The following is a 13,842-nucleotide window of genomic DNA, read 5'->3' as shown; positions in this document are numbered from 1 at the left end:
GCTGGAGCAGGCTGCGGCAGCTTCCGGACCCCGCTGCTTGGCAAAGCGAAGCCGCCCAGCCCAACTAAGAACGTAGCCACGTGCCCGGCGGCCCAGGCGTTTCTGCGCGCGCCACCCATTCTTAGTAGTACTTCCGTGGGGCGAGGCCGCTTCTCATTGGTTCTGACAGTGGCCAATGAGGTGAGAGAAGTCAGTATAAATGCAGCTGGCGGCGCTCTCGGAGCAAGGTGTCCAGAGTAGGTGAATAGTGGGCGGGTTTTGGAGTCGGCGAGGCCCAGGCCGCCTACTCTGATTAAGCCTTTGGAGAAGACCTGTGCTGTGGGGAGGAGGAGTGTGCTAGCCCACTGTCCACAGGCTAGCTTAGTGGATATTGTCTCTCATCAGGCATAGCATAATCAACTGTTCTCTAGTGTAGTTTTATTGCAGGCAGTGGTAGCAGGACTAGCTGCAGCTGTCTTTTAGTACAGTGATTGATGCTGGATAGTAGCCTGTTGTGACATAGGCTGCACAGCTGAAGTCCTGCTAACACTGCTACAGTAACTAACCCATGAAGCTGGCCTGTAGATACTATATATATTGTATATTGAGATATGGCAGTGTTGAGAATAGAATTACTGGTACTGGCCTAAGAGGGTTCTAGTTTAGTATATAAATAGCATATTTTACAAGTCAGACTTTTTTTCAGTAGTGCCAGGGGGGTCTCAACAGTGGACTATCTAGATAGTAACTTCACTATTCACTAGCAGTGTTGGCAGGAGTTCAAGCTACACAGACTCTGGGAGACCTAGGTTCAAGTCCTGACCCAGATATTTACATGAGGTCATAGTAACTTTTTGCTGCTGCTGTACCTGCTTTGCCCTAGGGTGAAACTAGCCCACACCACACCAACTAGACTCTGCCCATAGACTCACACCACCCCGCTTGGTTTATCAATATAGCACCAAGCCCCACAGGGTGCTGGGGCTCCTCCAAGGGAATTGTGCACTGAACATGCTGAGGCAGCACTTGGAATAGAAACCACACAGAGACTTTATTGAAAATAAAACCTTACATCATCTGGAATGGAACCGAAGCATCCCCGGAAGCCAATATGGATTTGGGGGGGGAGGGGAGGAAAGGAATTAGAGATTAAGGGGGGTGAATATTAAGCAGTTAAGAAATTAACAGTCACAATATCCAACATATGCAGACACGTCCAGGAAGGCAACAGTGGCCAGTCAAAGAGACACTGTCAGCTGCCCTACCACAGTCCATGAGCATTCAGGTGAGATGCTGAATATGGGAGGCAGGGGGAAGAATTGTCAGATGGAAAGCAGTTTGCAGAGCCCTCCAGCAGCCAGGGGCCTGCTCCACCAAAACACTTGGGGGAAGCAGGCCATAGGCCCTGCTGGGCTCCTGTCCCTGTGGTGCCCAGCATACAAGCACACATTGCAGAAGAGGTGAAAGCATGCACTGTCCTCAAAGGAGAGCAGCTGCTGATGACAGGATGGCACCTGGGACAGGGCAGGGGTGACATGTGGCAGCAGTAGGAAGAGTCCATCCAGTCTGTACAGGTGAGGGGGATGCCCTACCAGAGCCTACTTAGCTGTCATCATCTGTACAAACTCTGCAAAGCAAAGGCACAGGGTCAGAGAGCATGAGACAAGCCTGATTCACCCCACCCCTGCCTTCTCTCAGACAGAAACCATCCCTCCCACCCCCAGCCAGGCTGCACTTGGAGGTGCTCTGCTAAGTCTCCCATTCCCTAGAGTTAACAGCATTTGTGACATTTCCAAGCCCCGTCACCAGGCTATGCCTGTCACAATGCAAGAGGCAGAAAGCAGCAGACCTGGAAAGAGAACCCAGGCATCCTGACTCCCAGACCCATCCTACCTACTACATTGGAGAGTCCTTAATGGAGCAAGTGCCTTCTGCAGAGTGGTACTATCCTAAGCAGCAGCTGTGCCCTTTGGACAGTCAATGCAAGCTGCCCCGCCCCCCTCACCTTCATAGTTGACCTGTCCATCACCATCGATGTCAGCTTCCCGGATCATCTCATCCACCTCCTCATCTGTCAGCTTCTCACCCAGATTGGTCATGACGTGGCGCAGCTCGGCTGCACTGATGTACCCATTCCCATCCTGGGGGGGCAGGCACCATGTCAGGCAAGGGGGCCATAGGACTGCTCCCAGTTAGCACAAGCACCACAGGGACCCCATCCTGTCAGCCTCAGCACAGGCCCTGGGGAGGGGAAAGCAGGTAGACCGCATTCCCCCCCTCCCCCAACACACACAACCACCTACCTCAGGTAGCTGATGACTCCAGCCCCCAACCCCATGTGGAAGGGGGAGGTGTCCAGTTGTGAAGCACATGCACACAGGAGGGAGTATTGGACTCAGCTGTCCCTGCAGGGAGGAGTTTAGCCCCAGCTGCTATTTTGGAGCTCCTGGGGAAAAAGGGGGGAGGGGGACACGCACAGCCACTAGGGATAAGGGGGATGAAGCCCCCCTGCCTCACCTTGTCAAACACCCTGAAGGCCTCACGGATCTCCTCCTCACTGTCCGTATCCTTCATCTTCCTTGCCATCATGGTTAGGAACTCAGGGAAGTCAATGGTGCCATTCCCTTGGGCAGGGGAAGAGGCCATTAGTGCCGGGCCTAACTGACATTGGGTTGGATGACCTGCATAGCCACTCCCCGCCCCGGAGCATCCAGTACCCTTACTCCCACGAATCCAGACACCCAAGTACTGGCAGGGATCTCTGGGGAATTCACTGAAACACCCCCTTCCCTCCAGTGGTGGGTTTGCCTTGAGGGGATTCCTCTTCACCCCCTCTGAAGAGATGTGGGGAGCCCAGAAACAAACCCCAGAGCTCTGTAGTTTGGGCAGGGGACTGGCCTACAAACCTTAGGTCAACCCCCTGGGTTTAACTCAGGTACAACCCTCACACTGGAACAGGAACAGGCAGCTCTCCATGGGGCCTGCATCACTTTGGGATGCAGAAGTGACAGGCCCTAGGATGAGGTGATTCTCAGCTCAGCCGTGAGTGACCTCCAGCTGTGTGAGCAGGACAGTAAACAGCAGCACTCGCAGAGGAGGGATAGTATCAGGGGTTGGGATTAGGTGTATCATACAGGGACATAGGGCTAGAAGCGGCCTCCTGGGTCATCAAGTCCAGGCCCTGCTTTTGCAGGCAGGCCCGTCAAAATCTCAATCAGAAACATATAAATGTTTGCTCCTATTGGGAGGTTGTTCCAGAAACTCATTCTTCACCCTCCTTGGGGTTTCCTCCCTGCTATATTTACAGAGAACAATCAGATCCACCCCCCCCACTCTTCAAGCTTCATCTAGCCAAACTATACAAACCCAGCTCTTTCGGTCTCCTCTCCATTCCCCTGATCAGCCTAGAAATCCTTCTCTCAGTCCCTAGCCCAGAGCTCATAGTCTAAACAGACAAAGAATGGTAAGGGAAACTGAGGCACAGAGCAGGAAAAAGACTTCTCCAAGCTCATAGCTAAGAACAGAACACAGGAGTCCTACCACCCAGCTCTGATCATTCCCCGCACCCCCACTGCCGCCAGTGCAGTGGCTGTATTCCCACTCCCCACGCGTCTCACAGTTCCCTCTCACCATCAGCGTCCACCTCATTGATCATGTCCTGCAACTCTGCCTCGGTGGGGTTCTGCCCTAGGGACCTCATGACGGTACCCAGCTCCTTGGTGGTAATGGTGCCATCCCCATCCTTGTCAAAAAGGGAGAAGGCTTCCTTGAATTCTGCCAGGAGAGAGGAGAGGAATCAGTACCCAGGGGGCCTGCCACAGGGTCCCTTCTCCCTGCAGTCCCCTCCCTCCCCCCAGCACCCTGGGCAAACAGGCTCCTGGGCCCAGGCCTGACCATATTGTGAAGCACCAGGTTCCCCCATATAAAAGATAATTTTGGGGCTGCAGGATGAAGGGGTGTCTCACCTGCGATCTGTTCTTCTGTCAGCTGGTCTGCCTGCAAGAAGAGACAGAGTTATTGCCGACTGTCTGACACCCTCCCCCCAGCCATGCCCTATACCCCATTGCCCCCCGGGCCATCTGCCCCCCAAAGACAGCCTCACCCCCTTCCCACCCAATCTCTTAGGGGAAGAGACTCTGCCCTACACCCCAGACACCCCTGGAGTTCCCACGCCGCCCATCTCCCGCAAGACGCAGCATGGCTGCTGTCTCCCAACTGCCCCCCAACTTCTTGTTCCCGACTAGCCAATGGGAAGCGGCCCTAGTAGCCCCAGTCTTGGGGCCTGGACCCCTCCCCCCAACAGTGCCACCTGCCGCCCCCCCAACACTCAGGACCAGGCTCCCGACCCCCCACTGCTCTCTCCGCGCACGCTCCCCGCCGCCCCCAGTGCCCCTGGCCCCAGCCCCACCCCCTCGCTCCGCCACCCGCTGCCAAGGAGCCCCAGCAGCGCCCCAGCCCCCCACGAGCCCCCCTTCTTGCCATGGCGGCGGCGGGGGGCTGGTGCTACGACCGCTCAGTTCCCCGTGGTCTCAGGCTCCCTCCGCCCGGGCCGCGCCGCCCAGATCCCTCCGCCCGCAACGAGTCCCGGACCCAGCACTGGCCTTCCGTTGCGTTTTGCACCGAGCCCTTTAAATACCGCCCGCCCGGCACGGCCACGTGACCCGCCTGCCCTGAGCCCATTGGCCGGCTCCCACCTGCAATGCGTCAGGGAGACCGCTTAAAGGGGAAGGCGGCGGCGGCGGGGCCGGCGTTCGGCCGACAGAAAGCGGCCAGGGTGGGTTAAAGAGGACGGGCACTGAAGAGCAGGTGGATTTAAAGGCGAGGTGGCGTGTTAAAGGGGAAGGTGTAAAGTGCCCATAGGGAGCAGTAGGGGCCTCCCCACGCTGAAACACTAGCTGCCAGCATGTACCAGTGCCAATGGCTCCTCTGCCACGTGCCTTGCGCTAGGGGGCGGTCCTTGACAGGTGGGCCCAGCATGCACCCCTCCGTCCTTCCCATAAAGGTAGCTGTGCGCCTCGCACAACCCCTGCAGAGAGAATCAGCCCCCTTCTCACACCCAAGGGGGGCTGGGCTAGGGCTGCCAGCTCAACTGCTCCTCCCCTAATGCAGAGGGAGCAATCTGTGATGGGTCCATATCCTTAGGGCACAGCCAAGGTTCGGGGAACCCGTCTCCACTAACAATACCAGCCCTGTGCTAGGCAGATTGCTCCAGGGCAGCACCCAGACCCATGAATTGCAGAGTGCAGAGATCTGCCCCCAGGCTACTCAGTGGTTACAGGAGGGGGGGAAAGGGGTCCTCACAGTGCAGGTAGGAACCTGCGGCAGTAGAAGAGATAGCCAGTGAGGATGAAGTGCAAGGGGTCCTCCTTCCCCCCTCCCTTAAGGCATGAAGCAGCCACAGGGAAAACAAGGAGGCAGTGGGGCACTTGAAGCATAGGGGGCAAATGCCAGGGCCACGCTAAAGGAAGAGACAAGCCAGAATCACTAAGCAGAGCCTTTTATTTCCATGCTGATCCCAGCAGCACTCAGGAGGAGCCCAGCACAAAGCCATCCATCCCCCCCCACACCCAAACACCAACCCCACTTCACACACAGCACTGGCCATTACAACATGGGGAGGGGGAAGAGAGGAGGAGAGACAGACCGTTGGTCCTGATCAGTCATCCCCACCTATCCCATCATACAGGGCACCTAAAGGAGGGGGTGACCCCAAGTGGGGGGATGATAGCAGGGCAGGGCCAGCCCTTCAGGAGCTGGAATGACTTTGGGGGAGGGTGAAGCTGCAGCCAGTGGGGCCTGAACCCTTTGGTCCCTAAATCTAGATGCTGCCCCACCATGGGGAAACAGATGTCACAGAGCCCAGTCCTCACCCCAGCTCAGAGCTCCCATAGCATCCCTGAGGATGGTGCCAAAGTGAGGCTAGCAGGAATTGGGGAACACTGAGCACCAGCTCCCCCCCGCCAGCCCTGTGGGGTGTATCAGGACAGACATCCAGGGCTCGGGAGAGCAGAACCTAGGGGCCTTCTTTACCTTATGGCTGCAGCTCCCTCCTCCTGCCCCAAGGCCTCAGTGCTGCCCCTGGGGGTGTTAGTAGGACTCACATGAATAAACCCCCTCCCTGGAACACGGAAGACCCTGGCCCGCAGGGGAGGCCTCCTCCCCTAGGCTACATAGGGGAAATGCAGCAGCAACCCCTCAGAGGGCTCCAATATCAGGCCCTGCAGGGCCAGCTGCCCCTCCTGGCGCTGGGGGTCAGTGCTAAGCTCCACAGTGGCCTCAGAAGGCAGGAGAGAGTGGGAGAGGGTGACAGAGCTGCGGGTGCCAGCTAAGTTGAGGACCACCAGGAAGCGTTTGTTCTGGTCCCAGCTGCGCAGGTAGACACAGACATCCGGCACCAGCGGGGGCAGCATCATGAATTCCCCATGCAACAGTGAGCGCTCCTTGCCCCGCAGCTCGCTCAGGTGCCGGAACAAGGAGAGCAGTGAGGAGTGGTCCCCACTCTGTGCCTGGGGAGGGAGACATGGGGTTAGTGCAGGAGTTCTCACAACAACATTTTGATGACCTTAGAGAGAAGCCACCCACTCTCGCAGGTGGCTGCCTGTCTATTTTTCCTAAAATATGTCATTAACTTTAGGAAAAACAAATACATATGCATGCAAACAAATGACAGTGATTTGGACATGTCTATGTAGGGTGTTTTTGCAGACTCAAATACAAATAATGTTCAGTTGTGTCTATGGTTTACTAAACCTAAACAAAATAGAAACACAAATAAGGTGTTTGGCACATTCTTGTCTTTATTGTTCTTTCTTTTGGTTGCCTAGCTAGCAAGTCTACTGCTGTGAAAAGTGATACTTGTATGTCAATATCCCCTTTCACAGCCTCCAAGCTAGCTGCTAAGTCTGCTGTGAAACGTGATATTAAACATACAGATATCATTTCACAGAAGACTTTATTCAGCTCCCAGCAAGCCCTGGATAGGGGCCGGGGGAAGCGATAGGGGACAGAGCCCTATCGCTGCTCAGCCGGGGACCAGGGAAATGGGGGTGGGTGACAAGCACAGGGCTGGGGCCAGGGCCTGCCATTGTGCAGCTGATGCCAGAGAAGGCAGCGAGGGGGAGGGGGGAGCCACGGACGGAGATCAAAGCCCTGCCTCCCATGGCTGGAGCTTGGGGCCCCGTAGCCAGAGGACAGAGCCAAACTGCTGCTCAGCTGGAGCCAGTTGCCTGCTACCCCAAGGCTGAAGCCAGACCATCTCCATCTCCAGAAGGTGGGGAACTCAAATGCTGGAGGAGCAGGCAGCCACTGTGTCCTCAGAGTGGGATAGGGCCCAAACCCTGCTGGTGGCCCCAGAGGAGGAGTTACTGCTTTGTCTGCCCCGCTGCCCCAACCACCACCACCACCACTGCCCAGAAGTCTGTGGCCATAAGAAAAGCCCCTGCTGGCCACAGTGGCAGCATTTGAGAAATGCTGGGTTAGTGTGAGGCAGACCATGCCCTCCCCCAGCTCCTCCCATACCCCTTGAGATCCCCCAGAGCTCTGCCCCCATCTAAGCCCACCCTCACCTCACCACCCATGTTCCTCCCCTAAGCTCTGCCTGTACCCCTGCCCTCACCTTCACAGTGATGTTGCTGCTGCCGCCGCCCGCACCTTGAGGCAATGACTTTGAGGAGAAGCCAAAGTTGGCCGAATCATTCCACTGCATGTGGGGTACGCCGGACTGGGGAAGTGACAGACATGGTTACAGGGAGTTGCACAGCTGGCTGCCCATCCTTCTTGCACCAACCCAGCCCATCCCTTCCTCAGACACCCCTTCCCCACCCAGGAGCTGAACAAACTTCCCCATCCCCTCCCCACACTGCACTGCCGTTCCCCCTGCCCTGACATTCCCCACCTGCCAGCACCTTCTGGGACTTCACTGCCCCCCTCCCCACCCCATCACCTTAACTAACCCTCCCAGGCCTCCCTCCCCCACCCCCTCCACACTGCCCCTACCTGTCCTGGCTGCTCCTGCAGCCCGATTTCATCCCCGTAGTTGGTGAAGGGCGTCCCTGGCAGCGTGAAAAGTAGCATGTGATAGAGCCGCAGCAACCGCTCCTTCACAAGAGAGGCCATGTGCCCTGTCCTTGGGCCCCCCACCTGAAGAGACAGCAGAGATGCAGTGTCAGCACAGGGGGTGGGAGGTGGACGTATTCCCCAGGTCTGGGAGGGGATGGGGGGGCTAGTGGTCACATCCCCGGCCTATCCTCCTTGAGCAGCCCAGACAGAACAGACCCATATGCTTTATGGCACACATCTGTTGGGGCTCAGCTCCTGCCCTGTCTCCAAAAGGGAGCCCACTCTGAGCACTGGGAGCTATGATACAGATGGGGGGGCTTAGCATGGGGATCCGGTGGGGCAGGGGTGGGGTGAAGGAGGGTCCATGCCCCAGCCCCCTCACCCAATTCCAAGAGCTGGGGAAACAGAGTGGGTGGGAGGGCAGCACTCACACTCCAGCTGGGCCACTTCTCTCCTGAAGCCTGGATGTACTCTTTGATCGCGTTTTCCACCTTCTTCCCAGTGGGCTCTTCCCCCAGCCCCGTCAGATACGGGCTGACCAGGAGGTCAGCGCTGGTCTCGTTCAGCAGGGAGAAGATCTGCCAGGAATCTCGTTGACCTGTCCCAGCGATCAGCACCCTGGGGAGAAGGGAGTCAGGGTACAGTGAGCGCCGGGGTCAGCTATGAGGTGCTAGGAATGGGAAGGAGGGTGTGGGAGGCTGGGGTGGGGCAGGGTACAGAGTCAGAAGATGGAGAGGTATTTTCTAGAGGATGAGGGGACATGGGGGAGCTATGGGTGCTTGAGGGGGGGTTGGCACCAGGAGAGGAGAGAGGCATCCCAGGGAGGGAGCCTGGAAGGTGGGCGTATTCAAGAGGGCTGGCATCCCACAGGTGCAGCCAGTCAACCACCACCGCAAAAGGGCCAGAACCATTTGGTGTGGGCTTGGCACCCACCTGGCATTGCCATCAGAACTGTACTGGCTGGTGAGGTTCTTCCACTCCACCAGAAGCTGGGAGTCCTGGAGGAGAAAAAGACCTGTGAGACAGACAGTCACTCCTCACATTACCTCCCGCCCCAATACCCCACAACCCTCCCCCACAACACACAGACAAGCCAGTCACTTACATTGAGCTGCTCCACTCCCTCCATCTGGATCCCTGCCACGCCAAACTCCAGCCAGAACTCCAGTGCAGCCTGCCCAGAGAGTGTGTGTCAAGCATCAGCATCTGGCATGCCACCAGCCCTGCATCCTCCCACCAACTGACAGTCCCCAGCCCCCAACTCCAGTGTAGCCAACACTTCCTCCCTCCAGGTCTCCATACCCCTAGCCCCCCTGCATTAGAAACCCAAACAGTGGTCCCAGCTGCTTTCCCAAAAATAGTGAGGATTCAGGGGATGTGGCAAACCAGGCCCTCACAGATCCCTAGGGAGAATCAGAGAGAGCAGGACACCCTCTCCCCCAGAACATAGCCTTCAGGTTAGATTGCCAGCTCCCCTCAGGTGCTGCTCCTCAAGATGCCCCCCATTGGAGCCCACCCTCACCTTCATTTTAGACTGGAAATCACTGTTGCGGGGGGTCTCCTGGCTGAACCAGGGCATCTGTCCACGGTAATTGGGGGTCAGGTCCAGGATGACCTTGAGACCTAGGGAGAAAGGGAGGTCAGGTGTACATCCTGGGGCAGGGAGAGCTCCCCTTCCCAAAAACTCCATATCCCATTCCCCACCACCCATCCTGGGGCCAGATCAGATCCAGCACCCCCAGGGGAAAAGACCCCATACTGGGACATTTTCTTACTCTTCTTCTTGGCAGCCTCCAACAGCTTGGCAAAGGTCTCCTTGGTGCCGAGCTGGGGGTCCACTTCCTGCAGGTCCGAGCGGACCAGGTTGTCAGGGGTGTTAACATGTATGGGCCCAATTACCAGCCCCTTCACCTTCAGGGAGCTCAGGTAATCGATGCGCTGCTCCACCCCTGGGGGGGAAGAGCGAACAAGGATCAGAGGTTGGCAGCTCCCCCAGTCCCACATAATCCCCTCCCCATCCCAGGTAAAAGCTGTCCCTATAGCCCCTGCATCTTGCCCACATTACCCTTCCCCGTCAGGTGAAGCATACTCCCCCAATCCCCTTTCCTCCCCCACCCAGAAAGAAACCTTTAACCCAGCCAATCCCCACAGTTCACATTTGCCTCTGTACATTATGGGACCTTTAACCCCAGCAGCTCCCCACCCCATCTCCCCATGGTGGGACCTTTAACCCCAGCTCCCTTCCCCTCACTCCCCCCCCCCCAGTCCACGGGATCTCTAACCCCAGCTCCCTCCCCCCAAGCCCATGGGACCTTTAACCCCAGCTCCCATCCCCTCTTCCCCCGCCCCCAGATTGCATGGGACCTTAACCCCAGCTTCCCCCCCCGCCCCCCCCGAACAGCTGAGTCAGCTCAGGCTGGGCTGACGTCAAAGCTGATGAAACAAAGCCTACTGGTTGCTGCTGCCAACCGGCTAGAACCGGCTGGGAGCAACTCCAACCCACCCTCAGCCCTCCCAGGCGCGGCAGACAGCCAGCCGCCGGCTGCCAGTCACCTGCTTGCGCAAGGAGCACGTGGGGGACAGATTGTATGGGATATGGGGGTGGGTGGGGGGGAAGCATTCCCACCTCCATAAGCCCCCCCAGATAAGGAGAACTAGGGGAGGGGGGGGTCACCCCAGGAGCACCTGGGCTCCAGTTTGTGCCAAGAAGGCAACCAAATCCCAATGTTCACCCGGGGTTCCTGCCACCCCCCCAGCAGCTACCTCCCGCTACCCCAAACCTCTCTCCTTTCCCACCCATAACACCTCTTCTCCCCGCACACCAGGGTCATCCCATCCCAACCCCCTCCTGGTTTAATCCCCAGCTCTGGGAAGGAAGTGGGGTCTACTGGGTTATGGGGGTGGGGGATGGTTAGGACTCCTCGGTTCTATCCCCAGCTTAAAGGGGAGTGAAGTCTAGTGGGTTGGGGGGGCTGAGAATCAGGACTCACCTGCTAAGTCCCCGACTCCATCGGCATCCGAGTCCTGGAAGGCCTCCAGTGCCTGGATGCGGTAAATGCCCCCCTTGTGCCACCACTCCTGGGGAGGCAGCTCCTTGCAGCGGGGAGCCTGGATGATGATGACGATGGCCCCCGCCAGCATGCCCAGCCAACCCAGCCAGAAGAGGATGAGCAGGGCCCAGCGGGTGCGCACCCACGCTGGAGTGCCCGCTACCTGCAGCAGCTCCTCCTTGGACAGCCCCGTGAACTTGGTGCTAGCATCCGCCTCGCCATCCTCCTCGGGCACCTTCACCTTCACCATCCCGTTCTTCTCGCCCAGGGTGCCTGGGGATCCCGAGGAGGGGGAGCCCGTCATGGGCTGCTTCTCTGGCTCCATCTCGTTCAACTCCACCTCCTTCATGTCCACCTCTGCGTCCTGGCTCATAATGCCTGGCTAGATACCACCGGGTATCGCTAGGGCCTGCGGTGAGGGGAGAGAGGCAGAGCCATGTGCCCCGGGCAGAGCACTCTCCACCACCCGGCCCCTGAGCCAAGCTCCCCTGACCTTGGCACACAGCCCTCCCAGTAGGCAGAGAAATTTCTCCGCCGAGGACAGAGACTCCCCCCTCCCCTGCCTGAGCCCCCTTTCCTAGGCCAGTCGCAGGATTCAGCCGCAGCCATGCTGCCTTCTCCCCTCGTGCCCCCCTGTGCGCGCTGGTAGGTACCCAGCCCATGCGCCTAGGGCGCGGCGCTAGATCACGCCGTTCCCACGCGCCCGGCACACCGCGTCGGATCATACCTAGCAACCCCGATTGATTCCTCTGACTGTGAGACTGGCGCTCCGCCTCAGCCGGCACTGATATATCCCGACCCGCCTCCGACTCCGCCTTCCAGATCCGCCCCCCGCCCGCCTTAAGGTGGAGACAGTTAATTACTCCGTGTTACCGTGATCTAGGGCTTGGAGAAATGGAGAGGATCCTGCTTGTTGCAGAGCTGGGGGGAGAGGGACTATGGGCAATTGAGGGCTGTGGAGAGAGCAGTGCCCCAAGGGGTGAGGGGTCTGTACCTGCTAGTACCTGCTACAAGGCCCTAGATTTCAGAGGAGATGACAACGAGAGGATGCCACTTCATGGAAAGTTTGGGGGTGAGATGAGAATAGAAAAAGAAGAGCAGGAGTACTTGTGGCACCTTAGAGACTAACAGATTTATTAGAGCATAAGCTTTCGTGGACTACAGCCCACTTCTTCAGATGCATATAGAATGGAACATATATTGAGGAGATATATATACACACATACAGAGAGCATAAACAGGTGGGAGTTGTCTTACCAACTCTGAGAGGCCAATTAAGTAAGAGAAAAAAAAAAAAAAAACTTTTGAAGTGATAATCAAGTTAGCCTAGTACAGACAGTTTGATAAGAAGTGTGAGAATACTTACAAGGGGAGATATCTCCCCTTGTAAGTATTCTCACACTTCTTATCAACTCCCCTTGTAAGTATTCTCACACTTCTTATCAACTCCCCTTGTAAGTATTCTCACACTTCTTATCAAACTGTCTGTACTAGGCTAGCTTGATTATCACTTCAAAAGTTTTTTTTTTTCCCTCTCTTAATTAATTGGGCTCTCAGAGTTGGTAAGACAACTCCCACCTGTTTATGCTCTCTGTATGTGTGTATATATATCTCCTCAATATATGTTCCATTCTATATGCATCCGAAGAAGTGGGCTGTAGTCCACGAAAGCTTATGCTCTAATAAATCTGTTCGTCTCTAAGGTGCCACAAGTACTCCTGCTCTTCTTTTTGCGGATACAGACTAACACGGCTGCTACTCTGATTAACCTGAGAATGGAAAAGTTTCCAACTGGGGATAAACAGAATGATCGGGCCTGGATAGCTCCCTATGGGGGTGTGTGTAACTTGGCTTGAAGAGAACAGGCTCATGGGGGTGTTTAATGGTTAAAGCTGGGGGCCTGGGTGTCAGGACACCACTTTACCACCAGCATTCTATCCACAACTCTGGCAGGAGTGGTATCTAGTGGTTAGAGCAGGGGAGTGGAGGCAGGATTCTGCGGGGTCAAATCCCAGCTACACTGACTCACTGTATGTTGCTGGACAAGTCCTTTTCCTTCAGTGTGCCTCGCTTTCCATATCTACTCTTGACTCAGTCTGTCCCTTGGAGCCAAGCCTTCTTGCTGAGAAAGAACCCTGTCTCACAGGGATGGGAAGGGGACAGAGATCAGTGTCTGGGAACCCTATACATCAAAGGCCAGGAACCCGAGCAGCAGGGGCGGGATCACAGTTGGGAACCCTAAGGGGGAAGGATAGATCAAAGGCTAGGAAGTGGTGGGGACTGGGATCAGAGTCTGGGAACACGGTGGGGGGGGGGGAGGGGAGCCACAATCAAAGGCTGGAAATCCAGCCCCTTCCCTCCGGCCCTGGCAATCACAAGAAACACTTGATTGTTCCCTGTTTCAGTTCTGTCACATGATGGGAAACCGCGGCCCCAGCCCCACACAACTGAGCCGGCTCCCTACACATAGCAGAGAGGGCCCTATGGGCTTCTTGAAGGGGCTGCAGCAGCTCCTCTTGTTTTCTGACCCTCCTGGGAAGCCTCAAGCTCTGAATGGCCCCATCGTGTGCTTTTGAGAATATGTGACCAACTCCCCCACCCCAACCCTGGCTAAGGGGGGGGGGGGAAGGCAATCTGGGGGAGATGCACTCCTTTATTCCTCCCCCAGGCTAATCAAGCCTCCTCCCCAAGTAACCTCCCAGGAGCCAGTGACCCCTAGTGCTCCCCGCTAACCTCCCAGTGCCCCCCCAGCTAA

At 56.9% G+C, this 13,842-nt stretch overlaps 2 protein-coding genes across 2 annotated transcripts; both read right to left on the bottom strand.

Moving 5' to 3' along the window:
* Positions 1-1,005: 1,005 nt before the first annotated feature.
* Positions 1,006-4,582, bottom strand: LOC128840348 (calmodulin-1). The gene is made up of 6 exons (XM_054034199.1): positions 4,459-4,582; positions 3,945-3,975; positions 3,610-3,753; positions 2,497-2,603; positions 1,985-2,120; positions 1,006-1,606 (listed from the first exon to the last, which is right to left on the bottom strand). The coding sequence occupies exons 1-6, from the start codon at positions 4,459-4,461 to the stop codon at positions 1,578-1,580; spliced, it is 450 nt and encodes a 149-aa protein (XP_053890174.1). The 5' UTR covers positions 4,462-4,582; the 3' UTR covers positions 1,006-1,577.
* Positions 4,583-5,460: 878 nt separating this feature from the next.
* On the bottom strand, positions 5,461-11,884 carry SLC3A2 (solute carrier family 3 member 2). The gene is made up of 10 exons (XM_054034198.1): positions 11,815-11,884; positions 11,028-11,496; positions 9,813-9,986; positions 9,560-9,660; positions 9,143-9,211; positions 8,971-9,035; positions 8,469-8,655; positions 7,975-8,118; positions 7,595-7,699; positions 5,461-6,485 (listed from the first exon to the last, which is right to left on the bottom strand). The coding sequence occupies exons 2-10, from the start codon at positions 11,458-11,460 to the stop codon at positions 6,141-6,143; spliced, it is 1,623 nt and encodes a 540-aa protein (XP_053890173.1). The 5' UTR covers positions 11,461-11,496; positions 11,815-11,884; the 3' UTR covers positions 5,461-6,140.
* Positions 11,885-13,842: the final 1,958 nt, after the last annotated feature.

This window comes from Malaclemys terrapin, chromosome 7 (assembly GCF_027887155.1).
Source record: "Malaclemys terrapin pileata isolate rMalTer1 chromosome 7, rMalTer1.hap1, whole genome shotgun sequence".
In the NCBI taxonomy this organism is placed as follows: Eukaryota; Metazoa; Chordata; order Testudines; family Emydidae; genus Malaclemys; species Malaclemys terrapin.
Note: the sequence above shows the minus strand (reverse complement) of the source record. Positions and strands in the feature narration are given on the sequence as shown.

Coding starts and splice junctions, on each gene's coding strand:
- SLC3A2 (XM_054034198.1), bottom strand. CDS start 11,460: ATGAGCCAGGACGCAGAGGTGGACATGAAGGAGGTGGAGTTGAACGAG. Junction 9,987..11,027: donor TGGAGTCGGGGACTTAGCAG/GTGAGTCCTGAT, acceptor CTTCCCCCCCAG/GGGTGGAGCAGCGCATCGAT. Junction 9,212..9,559: donor ATTTCCAGTCTAAAATGAAG/GTGAGGGTGGGC, acceptor CTCTCTGGGCAG/GCTGCACTGGAGTTCTGGCT.
- LOC128840348 (XM_054034199.1), bottom strand. Junction 2,121..2,496: donor CCTTCAGGGTGTTTGACAAG/GTGAGGCAGGGG, acceptor CTGCCCCCCCAG/GATGGGAATGGGTACATCAG. Junction 1,607..1,984: donor TGGACAGGTCAACTATGAAG/GTGAGGGGGGCG, acceptor TTTGCTTTGCAG/AGTTTGTACAGATGATGACA.